Raw genomic sequence first — 13,904 nt, 5'->3', positions numbered from 1 at the left:
ATTAGACTCAACTATTAAATGATAACTTATGCTTTAAGTAAATATGCTAACACCTAGTGATTTAGATGCATATTATCTTAAAAATGTAATTTCAGTCAACAAATAGAAAGGCCATCTGTGTGTTTAGTAAGAGGCACCTCCTATGCCAAATAGCAACAAAATTAATTTATTTTTATTTTTTAAAATTTTTAATGTTTATTTATTTATTCATTTATTTTAAATATATGAAATTTATTGTCAAATTGCTTTCCATACAACACCCAGTGCTCATCTCAAAAGATGCCCTCTTCAATACCTATCACCCACCCTCCCCTCCCTCCCACCCCCCATCAACCCTCAGTTTGTTCTCAGTTTTTAACAGTCTCTTATGCTTTGGCTCTCTCCCACTCTAACCTCTTTTTTTTTTTTTCCTTCCCCTCCCCCATGGGTTCCTGTTAAGTTTCTCAGGATCCACATAAGAGTGAAACTATATAGTATCTGTCTTTCTCTGTATGGCTTATTTCACTTAGCATCACACTCTCCATTTCCGTCCATGTTGCTACAAAGGGCCATATTTCATTCTTTCTCATTGCCACATAGTACTCCATTGTGTATGTAAACCACAATTTCTTTATCCATTCATCAGTCCAACAAAATTCATTTAAAAGCCAGGTACAAAAGCTGTTACTTCAGTAACATAGTCTAAGAGATCTAAGGATGCCAACTTCATCAATTAATAGGAGAGATGAACGTAATTTGCACAAGATCAGGACCATAAGCTTGAACTGTAATTTGCCTATTTAATAGCAAGAACTTGCAATGAACTTAAAAAATGCCATTTGCATCAAAGGCAGTGCGTTTCATACATCTGCTGAAACATGCCAAGAGTCTAATGCATTCTTGTCACTCCAGTGGGATCCATGGTCCTTACTAGGCTGCTAGGTGCACGAAGGAGGAGTCCACATGCTGTTCATCTTTGGCTTCCCGCGGCCCCCACATGTCACAATAGCCCTTGGCAGGCCTTCAACACATGTGCGTTTTAAATGATGGGGGTTGGGAGGGAGGAGAGGGTGGGTGATGGGCACTGAGGAGGGCACCTGATGGGATGAGCACTGGGTGTTGTATGGAAACCAATTTGACAGTAAATTTCATATTAAAATAAATAAACAAACAAACAAATGTAGGGAACAGAAAGTCTCTTCACTTCCCAGGAAAAGATCATTTAGTTTAAGGTGAGTGAAATGCAAAGCAGTGATCAAATAAGGACTTTCTTAAAAGAGACTATTTCCTGTTTGACCTACTACAAATAATTCAGAGAAATTTTGTGGGTGATTGACTCAGCTTTCTTGGAATCCGTTATAAGAAAAAAAAATCTGCTCTTATCAAAATTTTCATTGAAAACAGTTACCAAAATAAGTCACTAGAAGAGAAATTTTTATTATGAGCTACAATTAGATTTAAAGTGTTTCACCATTCAAAACTCTAGGAAATGAACAGTGAGGGTGTTTCACTAGCGGTACATCTGGAACAGTCTTAGGCCCAGAGATGTCTATTCTAGGAACTCATGGGTATATTATGGAGTTTCAGCTAGCAGAGGATACAGACATCATCTGGAGTGTTCTGACAATAACAGTCTCATCAGTCTCATTACAAACGTCACCACTTGCCAGCAGAGGATGAGAGAAAACAGTATGAGCCTTTCTGATTATTCACAAGGTACCCTTCCTAAAAGTCCGGAGAATGTGGACTTTTGGAATGGGCCATGAACGACCACAGAAGTAGATTTTCTGGGACATCCATAAGGCCTGAATTCTTAACAGTAATAATAATAATAATGATAGAATTCATTATCCACTACATATACACATTATAAATATTCGGTTTTTTTTAAATATTCAGCGCTCAAATTTCTTTCTTTCTTTCTTTCTTTCTTTCTTTCTTTCTTTCTTTCTTTTTCTTTCCTATTCTTTTTTAGAGAGAGAGAGAGCTCAAGAAGGGCAGAGAAAGAGAGAGAAAGAGAGAGCAAATCTCAAGCAGGCTCCATGCTCAGCAGGGAGCCCGACACGGGGCTCAATTCCATGACTCTGGGATCATGACCTGAGCTGAAATCAAGAGTCGGATGCTGAACCAATCGAGCGACCCAGGCTTCCCAGTTTTATTTCTCATAATAACACCACAATATTAGTATGTCAGGTGATGATCATTGTTTTATAAGTGAGAAAAATGACATTTAGAGAAAATAAACCAACTGTTCCAAATCACAGCCTTACAGAGAAAGATCCAGTTGGGATCTAGGTGCAAGTCTTTAGCTGCAGTCCTCTGTAAAATGAGAATGTACCATACACATAAGGGGTAGAAAGCAATTTGAGTCCTACCTCTAATTTCACTAGTTGTGTGACTTTGGATAGGTTACTTAACCTCTCTGAACCTCAGTTTCAATATCTATAAAATAGTAATAATAATGCCTGCTACATAGGGTTGCTATACAGATTAAAGGAGTATGAGCATTATCCTCTGTATCGTCTCTTTTCTCATAGAAGTTTGTGTGGCCTAATACCTCTTTTGTGGAGTTATGATGAGCATAAATGAAGTAGGATGAACAGGTCAAGACATTAGTCACATGGAAGATAGTATTCTTATTTTGCAAAGAAACCACTCTTTTTAAAGTGATGTTTTTGGTGTAATTATGTTTTAAATATATGCTTTAAAATGAAGAGTGTGCCTCCACTAAAAATTAAAGACATTATGGGGGTGCCTGGGTGACTCAGTCGGTTAAGCATCGGACTTCAGCTCAGGTCATGATCTCATGGTTTGTGGGTTCGAGTCCAGTGCTGGGCTCTGTGCTGATAGCTCAGAGCCTGGAGCCTGCTTCGGATTCTGTGTCCCGTCTCTCTCTGCCCCTCCCCTGCTCATGCTCTGTCTCTCTTTCTCTCTCAAAAACAAATGAGCATTTAAAAAATTTAAAAAATATATAGACAGATATGGATGGAGTGGGATGTTTAATGGAGTTTCAGGTCATGAAACCAAATAATTGTTTATGTCAGAATGATCACCACCACCACAGACATCATGACAACACCCACTCCTGGAGGCCATGGTGTATGGCTAAAGTAACCAAGCCATCCCAGCTTACCCAAGACCTCCTGTTCTGAGCACTAACTGTCCCTCAGTCCAAAAACCTCCCCTGGTCCCAGGCAAACCAGATGCTTCTTTGCCCTACGTGTGCTAAGTTTGCGCTGTGTCGTTTGCTTACTCTAGCTTTCGTCTTCACAAAGACTCTGTGAAGCAGCAGGCTTCCCTGCCAGAGGCAGGTCCCACCTGAACTGAGGCACCGTTGGTTTTTTGGTCTCTCTACCGAAAACGTTGTCATCATCGATAAAGGCAGCAAACCACCTTAAAGTGGATGCTTCTTGTATTGGAAGGATCTCCCAGGCAAATATAAGATGAGTAGGTGGGCTCATTAGGTCTGCTAAGTTGAACTGTAAGAAGTAAAACCTAACATCAGGGAGGGCCGCCTGGGTGGCTCAGTTAGTTAAGTGTCCCACTTGGTCTCAGGTCATAATCTCACAGTTCGTGGGTCTGGGCCCCACATCAGACTCTGGGTTGACAGCTCAGAGACTGGAGCTCGCTTCGGATTCTGAGTGTCTCTCCCTCCCCGTTCGCACTCTCTCTCTCTCTCTCAAAAATAAATAATCATAAAAATTTTTTATTTTTTAAAAAGAAGAGGCAGTTGAATCTGGGTCCTGGAGCTGCTGGGGCTGGGACAGTCTGGATGCAGCCATGTTGGGCTGGCATCGGAAACTGCAGCGGTGAGGCTCAAGGTCCCTACAGAGCATGCAACGCTGGGATATGGAGCACTGGGAGATGGAACCCTGGGATATGGAACCCTGGGAGATGGAACCCTGGGAGATGGAACCCTGGGAGATGCAACCCTGGGAGATGGAACCCTGGGAGATTCAACACTGGGAGATGGAACTCTGGGAGATGGAACCCTGGGAGATGGAACCCTGCGAAATGGAACCCTGGGAGATGCAACACTGGGAGATGCAACCCTGGGAGATGGAACCCTGGGAGATGAAATCGTGGGAGATGGAACTCTGGGAGATGGAACCCTGGGAGATGCAACCCTGGGAGATGCAACCCTGGGAGATGGAACCCTGGGAGATGGAACCCTGGGAGATCCAACCCTGGGAGATGGAACCCTGGGAGATGCAACCCTGGGAGATGCAACTCTGGGAGATGGAACCCTGGGAGATGCAACCCTGGGAGATGGAACCCTGGGAGATGGAACCCTGGGAGATGGAACCCTGGGAAATGGAACTCCAATCTCAAGGACCAGCGGCAGCACCTGTAGAACAGCAACACCAGCACAAACCATAGGGCTCATGGTTCCTCAGCAGCTCCTCCCAACTCCTCCCCGATTTAGGGGTGACATCCCCATGTCACCTTCTTCAACATATGCTGGCTTAGGACCCTCTGAGGAGGCAGGATGGGGGAATGGAAAGAAAGGCTTTAAACTGCAGTCTGGGGGCCCCCTTCCATGACTCATCCTGGAGGGAGATGGGGACATCTGCCTCCAGGTAAGTCTACCTCCAGGATGAGACAGCTCCCTGCTGCTGGTGTTTACGATGCGAACCAGCGGCTCTGCCCAGCTCGCGCTTCGGACATGACATGCCAGCCTCATCTCCTCTGCCATAAACAAGACCTTGGTCCGTCTGAAACAAGACCAAGCAAGACAGGACTCCTCCCCTCCAGGGAAATCCCCCGGGTGACCTTTGAGTTGCCCCCTGGATATGCTAGCACCATGGCAGATGGTTGCTTGGTTATTGCCTTCTGAGGAATGAATAAAGGCACAGAATAAACATTCCAAGCTCTGGAGGATAAAGTGGGCGTTCTCTACGTTTTGCAGGTGAGGAAACTGAGGCCCAGAGAAATTAAGTGACTGGCCAAAAGTCACATAGTCTCTAGGTGCTGAGCTGGAATTTAAATTTCACTCTTATGTGGAGCCTGAGAAATTTAACAGAAGACCATGGGGGAGGGGAAGAAAAAAAAAAGGGGGTTAGAGAGGGAGGGAACCAAAGCATACGAGACTCTTAAAAACTGAGAATAAACTGAGGGTTGATGGGGGGGGGTGGGACGGAGGGGAGGGTGGGTGATGCGTATTGAGGAGGGCACCTGTTGGGTGAGCACTGGGTGTTGTATGGGAACAACATAAATTTCATATTAATAAAAAAAATCCAAGTCTAGGTCTACACAGAGCACCCCTGAAATTTTAGGCTGCCTGTCCAAGATGCCAAATGAAATAAATAGCTAAACAGTGAACCAAGTAGCAAAATATCAAAAGAGAAAGCCATTTGTGAGTATCCAACATGATACGGACATAGTGACTCGAACTCTGTTTCGGCCAGTTACAGAGCACAGTCGGGGTCATCTGCAAGCAAAGAGAAAGAGAGGCCTGGAGACTACTATTTGCTAAAAATGCCACGCAAGCCATTCTCTTTGAGAAGTCATAGAAATACTATTAAAGAATCCAAATGGATAGGAAAATAGGTCTTTTGGAAAACTTTAAAAATCAAGCTGTACACCCCACAAATATCAGAGTCAGAGGCTTTGATTGCAGCACAAAGGGGTTTTGATCCCAAGAAAAAGATTATATTTGAAGATTTTATTTTATTTGAGCCCAGTGATTTTTTTTTTTAAGATTTCTTTAAAGGTTTATTCATTTTTCAGAGCCAGAACATGAGGTGGGGAGGGGCAGAGAGAGAGGGAGACACAGAATCTGAAGCAGGCTCCAGGCTCTGAGCTGTCAACACGGCCCGACACAGGGCTTGAACCCACAGACCGTGAGATCATGAACTGAGCTAAAGTCACATGCCTAACCGACTGAGCCACCCAGGCGCCCCATTGAGCCCAGTGATTTTCAATCACTTGAAGATAAACAGGAAGGCACTTAATGACACCTGAGTATTTGTATTGTCGTCAGTCTTTCTGCATATGGTGTATATCCTTATACACGGAACAGCGATCAATTAGTAATCGTGATGCTGTATTTATGTCATAAAGGGTTTTATGTCTACAGTATACATAATGAAACTGTCTTAGCCGTATTCCCATTTAACTGCCCCATTGAGAAGACATGCTGCCCCCATCACAAACCAGGTAACACCTGACTCCTGCTGGTTGGTAGCCCAGCCAAAGCATGGACATAGGCTTAGCAAACTCTAACCTCAGTCTCACGAACTCAAATCTATGCATGAAGGCAAAACCCAGAAATGCAATCCATTGTTATTTCCCTCAGTTCTCTTTTATGCCATTCCTGTTCATTTCTTTGCCCAGATCATCACGTTTTTCTTCATGGCTTAGATATCAGTGCTTGGAAAATGTTATGCTGAAAATCAATTTATTTCAAGTTGCTAGTTTAACAGACAGTTCCGTCCACATGGCGGACAGTGTTTTCACAGTGTTTCACAGTGTTTTCAACGGTTGTTTACATTAATAATTACACAACCAAAACAAACTTTAACGGGGCGTCTGGGTGGCTCAGTCGATTGAGCGTGAGACTTGGGCTCAGGCCATGATCTCCTGGTCTGTGAGCTCGAGCCCCGCATCGGGCTCTGGTCTGACAGCTCAGAGCCCGGAGCCTGCTTCGGATTCTGTGTCTCCCTGTCTCTCTGCCCCTCCCCCACTCATGCTCTGTCTCTCTCTGTCAAAAAATAAACAAACATTAAAAAAATTTTTTTTGAAAAAAAAAACTATAACAAAAATTTACCACCAGAGCAGATGATACTTCAGAGCAACACTGGTCGTTGCTAAATTCTAACGCATGTACAGGTACCCCCCCTTTTTCGAAAGTTCACATCACACCACTTCGCTTTTAGGAAAAGATCTACATTAGCAACTGTTTTTACTGACCCCGAGCAATCTGAAGAGGATTGTGCCTTTCACAAGAAACAGCGGAAAGGAAAACAGGAAAACAGCTTCAGCGAGTGAAAAAGGAAAAGAGCTTCAGCATTGGTTTTGCCGCCAGGCTTTACGCAGGCAGCGTGCAGGCCGAGCAGCGAGTAGCGCCCCCCAGCTCCTTCCCCGGGAACTACACTCAGCCTCTCAGCGTCAAGACACGGAAGCTTTAATGTTTCTCTCTCTGCTTTGTCCTGATTTATTTTGTATACCCACTAGCAAGATGTGTGGTGGGTATTAGAAAGCCTAAGGGAGGATATTTTTAGGCTCTGGGAATACTCAAAATTTTTTTCTACATAAATTAATGGCAATTGCTTCTTCACTTCACACAATTTTGGCTTAGGAAAGTTTTTATAGGAATGCTGTACTTCCGGATCGCAGGGGAAGTCTGTATTTTAAAAGCATAGTTATAAATGGTGTGCTTCGGCTACCATGTTTTCCTCCTGCGGATTTGCCAAAGAAACACAAAATAAATTTCCAACGCGTCAATTATTTTGTAAATAAATAAATCCTGTTTTGAGAGGAAAACCCTACAGTGTTTTTAGAAGTTCTGGAGGATCCGCAGTGTGTGCCAGTGAATGGTTAATTGTCACATTATTCAGTAAAGCCCAAGCCATTAAGTGCGTTAAGCTTCACAATGGACAGAATAAATCAAAACCGCCTGAAGCTTGAGGTGAAACCCGGCTTCACTGGGGCTGGTGTTTGCATTGCTGGATGGTGACATGCATGGCCATGGAACCAGAGGGCCAGACTGAGAAGATGAGAAATGGAAGCTGGGTGGTAGTCCTTCATCGGGCCCTCCTCCACAGGACTTCTTTATTTCATCTTAAGTGTCTTATTCTCTCAGAGTAACGGACATGCCCATTCAAGTGTGTACATACATCCCAAAGGGAAATAAATATATGGAAAATTTCTGTCATTGGTCACTTTGAAAAACTTAGTAAGAGCTTTCTCATAACTAACTACTGTTGGAGCAATTAATGTAAATCCGAATGTATTAATTTCTCTCCCATTTTTAACTTTCCTTACCTAGAGCTCTCAGTAGTGCCATCAATATATTGAGTGCTGATAGAGATTCGACAACAGATTGTATCATTCTGGTGTGAATTGACTGCCTTTAATTGAGTGAATAAAGTTTTGATAAAAACTCCTTGCTAAACTAGAAACCTGGCATTTTAGGGTCATTTAAACCCTACAGAGCTTTGAATTTCTTTTTGCAAAACATATTCTAGGACTCAGACCATTTAAAACTAAGTTTTTACATTTCTCAAATATTTAGTCCCCTACTGATACATTTAGTCCCCTACTTAGATTTAGGTCGAGCCACCCCAGTAGAGTGCCATGTAACCTCTTTAAGTCATCAAAGCTAATCTAGTTTAAATTGCATCTCATAATACCATAACACACTGAAGTCATAGTTTAGCAAACAAATCCAATAGATTCTCGACAAATGACTTATATAAGGGATATTCAATGAGTTTGGATTTATTTCTCCACATAAAGACCACAAACAAGCAAACAACAGTAGCTTCTCTCTAAGAGAATTACCCCTGGTCATTGGATCATCATCCTGACAGCCCTAATTATCTAGAAGATGCACTTGTCCATATTTATAACAACTGATAGGATTTCAGTTTATTGCTTGTGACATTTGTCTAGACCAGAAGGACAACGTCTACTACAGAAAATTCATTTTGGGAAGCCAGGCAATAGTTCGTATTTCAAAGGCCAAAAGAATAAAATGAATTCAAAAGATGTATTGCCTCGTGTGGTTTAGTGACAGAAAGTGTCAATTCATTCTTAAGCAGAACAAGGTAAATAATCATAGCCAAACTATTCTTTGGATAGCCTTTCAATCATTTTTGCTTTATTCTAGAATATTGCTTAGTAAAGAGTATTGCCCGCTTTCTATTGCCTGATACATTCTGAGGTTACAAGTACAGAGGTTTGCAGGGAAATAAAATGGGAATTAGCTTCACTCAAATTACCATTGGCATTTCTGGCCTTTCCACTGGTGATTTTGGAACTCCACGAAGAAACGTCAGAAAGAGTTTTATCCTTTGCCGACAGAGACAAAATCAGAGAGGGCATGGAAACGAATTCCAATTAAATTTGAACGTTGGAGCCTGAACTCTGTCTGTGTACCTTAGATGCCTCTTTAGCAACATGGAAATCATATGCAAAGACACTGTTATTCTGACTTTTAAACAGAGGACAACTGCTTTAACGTTTCTAATCATAAAAATAATCCCTTGCATTTGTGAAGTGCTTCTCCTTTTACTAGGGACATATATCAGCAAGGTCATAAACGGAAGTATAATTTAGGGAACATCAATAGAGTTAACAGGAAAAATACCTACTGAGTCATACCTTGCCATTTGGTAATATTAAAAGTAAATGCATTAGCATTCGATCCTTATCCCTGCCCATGACTATCAGAACAGCTCACATTTTTAAATACAGGCCTTTATCCTAGCCAGGCATTAACGTATATTCCAGAAAAGTGTCATCTCACACGCATACCGCAGTTTTCTTCATCACTGTCATCGTCACAGTCAGCCTGGCCATCACACCTTCTAGAAGCCAGAACACACCGTCCAGAGCCACACTTGAAGTGACTAGGTGAGCATTCTGTTAAAAACAATAAGCCACTTTATTGTCGCTGGACAGAAAACCTGGAAGCATCAACTGATCTATCGATTTACGGGTGGGCTATTGCCAAGGAGCTATTCCTGAAGAGAAGATGGTCTTCCACAAAGCTGAGCCAACCAAAGGTAGCTTGGCTTTCTCTGCTTGCTGATGGGGATCTTTTTCCTTCACCCTTGGCATCGTCTCTCCCATCAGTTGTTTAGTGTCTTTATGCTTTCCAGCAATTAACTACCTTCCCGAATGGACAACCATGTCCATTCCACGGATTGTCAGAGCCTGAAATAGCCCATGGAGCCAATGCTTCTAATGACACCTTGATGTGTCCAACTGTTTCCAGTTCTAATCCTTCCACCAGGTGGGCAGGTCCCGGATTCCCTTTCTCTACCTGATGATCCTATGTTGCCAAGGTCTCTAAAAACTTTAAAGTAACCAAGGCTCGATGTTCACCACTACCTACAGGAACCCTAGTATAAAAGCCGCCTATAATGGGCTCTGTGAGTTGAGTATGATTAAGATAAATACCTGGAATATTACATACATCTCTGCAATTTGTTTTTAAAATGAAGACAACGTTTAACAGATCAGCACCACATTCTTCAACGAATCAAGTTCATAGACTCACTCACCCATGCCGCCTGATCGACAACTAAATAAAACACAGCAAGAACAATAACAACCGGGAAACTCAAGAAGGGAGCTGATCTATTCGTCCATGTTAGATACCCGGCGGTAATTGATTTAAAAATTAACCTTCCACATCTTCATCAGGCATTAGGCAAGTTTGGTTGTCTGAATTTTCCTCTGGAAATTGACTGCAATCTGTGTCTTCAGGCCACTGCAGGCCCACGATCCCAAGAACAGACTCACAGTGTTCTTTGGAGTGCTCACACAGTGCTCTGAAAGAGAAAGAAAGAGTAAACATGAGTAACAGAAATAGCTACGTCTGAAATGGTATGTCAGGAATATACATAGGGTTCTAATTCTGCACGAGTGTGGGTCTATGTGTGTATCTGGTGTGTGTATATACCAGTATAGATGCACAGATACGTAACAGATATTTGGGAAAACAAAAAGAGTAATACCTCCACAAGGAAAATGCATGCCAGCAACACAATTTCACCAAAAGAAACTTCGTTGCAGAAATAGAAATAAAAGTTTGCTGTGTGTGTTTTTATTGAAATGTATTTCACATATAACATGATGTATATTTAAGGTGTAAAACATGTTGATTTGATAACATTTATATACTACAATGTGATGATAGAACCTCTATCACATCACATAATTACCATTTCTCTTTAGTGGTTGAAAAATTAAGATCCAGATTCTTAGGAAGCTTGATGATTATAATACAATACTGTTGTCTATATTCGCTATATTGTGCATAAGATCTCCAGGATCTATATATCAACTAGTCGCAAGTTTACGTGCTTGAACAGCATCCAGAACACAGATACCCTTCTGTTCTCTCTTCTGTCTTCCAAGAAGACACATTCTCCAATGCTTTTATTCCAAGTCAGGAAGTTCCCAGCATCGGTTTGGAGAGTCGGCCACCAAGGGTCATGGCATCTATACCGTACCCTCAACCGCAGAGTTCTCTCCCTCTGGCGAACAGCCATGGGAGCCATTCCATGTGCCAGCTTGGCTTACCCAAGGCACTGTCATCATCACTTCAACTTGGATCAGTGGTGTTGACAAGTTTGGCACCTCCCCCCAAACCCATCTACACTGAGCTCAAGTTGGCTAAAATAAAATGTGTTCATTTCTTTTTGAAAGAAAACATACACTAAGCATTGTGCTAGGTGCTTCCATTTGTGTTATCACATTTGTACAAAGCATATATATATATGTGTATATATATATATATTTTTTCTTCTTTTGAGAGGGGGGGAGAGAGAGAGAGAGAGAGCACGTGTGTGCCAGTGGGGGAGGGGCAGAGGGAGAGGAAGAGAATCCTAAGCAGCCTCCACGCCCAGTGCCGAACCCTTCTCAGGACTCAGTCTCACAACCATGATCGTGACCTGAGCCAAAATCAAGAGTCCGATGCCCAACCTACTGAGCCACCCAGGCGCCCCTGTACAAAGTGAGGTATCAGCCTGTCTCACAGGAGATTTCTTTACTTCCAGTGGGGGAAGAATGGTCTTGCCTCACTACATTACCAAGAAATGAGTTACATAATTAAAAAAGAAAAAGAAACATAACCAAAGAAGTTTCAGGCAAATTTTTTATTTCCTTTCCAATGTATTATTTATTTTCAGAAGTTTTCAACTTTAAACTATTAATTTCAACAAAGGTCTTGGTCTCTCCCTCAATAAAATGGGGCAGGCCTTCTAGAAGGGTCAGCTCCAGTCTGGCCAGAAACTGGTAGGGAAAGGTTGACAATAGAATGGGGTAAAATTTCAGAGAAAACTCTGTCTACATTTACTCTTGCACAAGCAAGGCAGAGCATAATTTAATGCTGGTTTAGCCTCAGAATTTGGGGCAACAACAGAGCCATGGCATTTCCACATTAGTTTTGCAAAAATGGGAAATTCAATAGTGTCCAATAACCCTCTGTTAGACTGGAGAGTGTTATTGTAGATTTATAAAAAATGTATATGACTTAATTGCTGCGATTTTAAATTAGCCATAGGATACCTAATTACATGGAACATTGTCTAGTGCCTGACTCTACCACTTCCTACTTTTTCCATAAAATGGAAATAACACAAGAATACATTAAAATAAAACAACAGTAGTGCAATAAGACAATACAATCAAAATAAGACAATGCAGCCACAGGCAGCAGCCTTGATGGTAGGGCCCTCTCTCAGGACATTTTGAGAAGGAGACAGCAGAAGTACCCTAACATATTTAACATGTTGTAAGGACTCGAAAATGTTAAGTTTTTCAGGCTCAAAAGATTTTTTTAAGAATTAAAATGTTAATTTTTAATATTTAGTATTTTTCATATTTATTCATTTTTGAGAGAGAGAGGGAGACAGAGGGTGCGTGGAGGTGGGGCAGAGAGAGAGGGAGACATGGAATCTGAAGCAGGCTCCAGGCTCCGAGCTGTCAGCACAGAGCCTGATGGGGTGGGGGTGGGGCTCAAATCTACAAATCCTAAGATCATGACCTGAGCGGAAGTCCTGACACTTCACCGATGAGCCACCCAGGTCCCCTTTAAAGACTTTTTTTAATGTTTACTTTGGAAAGAGAGAGAGAGAAGGAGTGCATGCATGCGTAGAAGGGGAGGGGTAGAGAGAGAGGGGGACAGAGGATCCCAAACAGGCTCTGCACTGACAGCAAAGAGCCTGATGAGGGACTGGAACCCACGAATGGTGAGATCATGATCTGAGCCAAGGTCAGACGCTGAACTGACTGAGCCACCCAGGCGCCCCTTAAAATTTTATTTTTTAATTATGAGTCAGGGGGCGCCTGGGTGGCTCAGTCAGTTAGGCGTCTGACCTTGGCTCAGGTCATGATCACATAGTTCATGGGTTCGAGCCCCGCATCAGGCTGACTGCTGTCAGTCAGTCAGTGCAGAGCCTGGAGCCTGCTTCCGACTCTATGTCTCCCTCTCTCTGCCCCTCCCCTACTCGCTCTCTCTCTCAGAAATAAATAAACGTTAAAAAATTTTTTCATGAAATTTTAAGATCAATAAACAAGATTGGCAAAAGCAACGTTGCTTCATGAACATATCAGTATATTATTCTTGAACGAATATAAAAAAATCTTACGAACAAATAACCAAAATGCAAAAGTCATTTTGAAAGCCACTGAAAATGACAGATGTACTTGTAGATACGAGAAACAGAACGAAAGTGTCTGAAGAAAGTTCACTAAAATGTTGATTGAATAACATTTCAGTCTCATCTTGGGCGTTTTAATATGAAACATAAGCCCTGAAATTATAAATCATATGTGCATGTTAATTTGTTCCAGAGAATACTGCATTAGGGACATTTTTTATACATATGAAAAGAAAATCAAGGCAAACATTTTTAACGTATCATCAGAAGTGATTATTCACTATCCTTGACCTTGCTTAGAAAAAGTGGAATAAAATTGAGAAATAAATTTTTCACATAAAATGGGTAGACGTTTTATTAGCGATACTTTAAAAGGCATTTTCCAGAAGTTTCCAGAATTATGTCTGCACAAGGCAACATTAACTTTTACTCTGGTTATCTAGTTCCCCAACTCATTTTGAAATTTTATTGCTTCCTGTCCTCTATAGATGCCCCCTCCTTGTCATCGCTTGATATTGGGTATTTAACTTATTGTTTTCCCATCTGTCCACTATATTGATATCACTGCTTTTTCTTAAAGCTCTAAGC

The 13,904-nt window shown here is 41.9% G+C and overlaps 1 protein-coding gene across 3 annotated transcripts in view; it reads right to left on the bottom strand.

Annotated features, from left to right (window-relative positions):
• The window catches only part of CORIN (corin, serine peptidase), a 260,812-nt gene that overhangs the window by 54,989 nt on the left and 191,919 nt on the right, over positions 1 to 13,904 (bottom strand). For 2 of the 3 annotated variants that reach the window (XM_043572726.1, XM_043572728.1), the window contains exons 12-13: positions 10,336 to 10,481; positions 9,460 to 9,567 (exon numbers count right to left, since the gene is read on the bottom strand). In XM_043572726.1, coding sequence (XP_043428661.1) covers positions 9,460 to 9,567; positions 10,336 to 10,481 — 254 coding nt within the window. The remainder of the gene's footprint in view (positions 1 to 9,459; positions 9,568 to 10,335; positions 10,482 to 13,904) is intronic. The other variant, XM_043572727.1, reaches the window with a different exon arrangement.

Source organism: Prionailurus bengalensis, chromosome B1 (assembly GCF_016509475.1).
Source record: "Prionailurus bengalensis isolate Pbe53 chromosome B1, Fcat_Pben_1.1_paternal_pri, whole genome shotgun sequence".
In the NCBI taxonomy this organism is placed as follows: domain Eukaryota; kingdom Metazoa; phylum Chordata; class Mammalia; order Carnivora; family Felidae; genus Prionailurus; species Prionailurus bengalensis.
The sequence above is the reverse complement of the archived record's forward strand: the minus strand, read 5'-3'. Positions and strand labels throughout refer to the sequence as shown.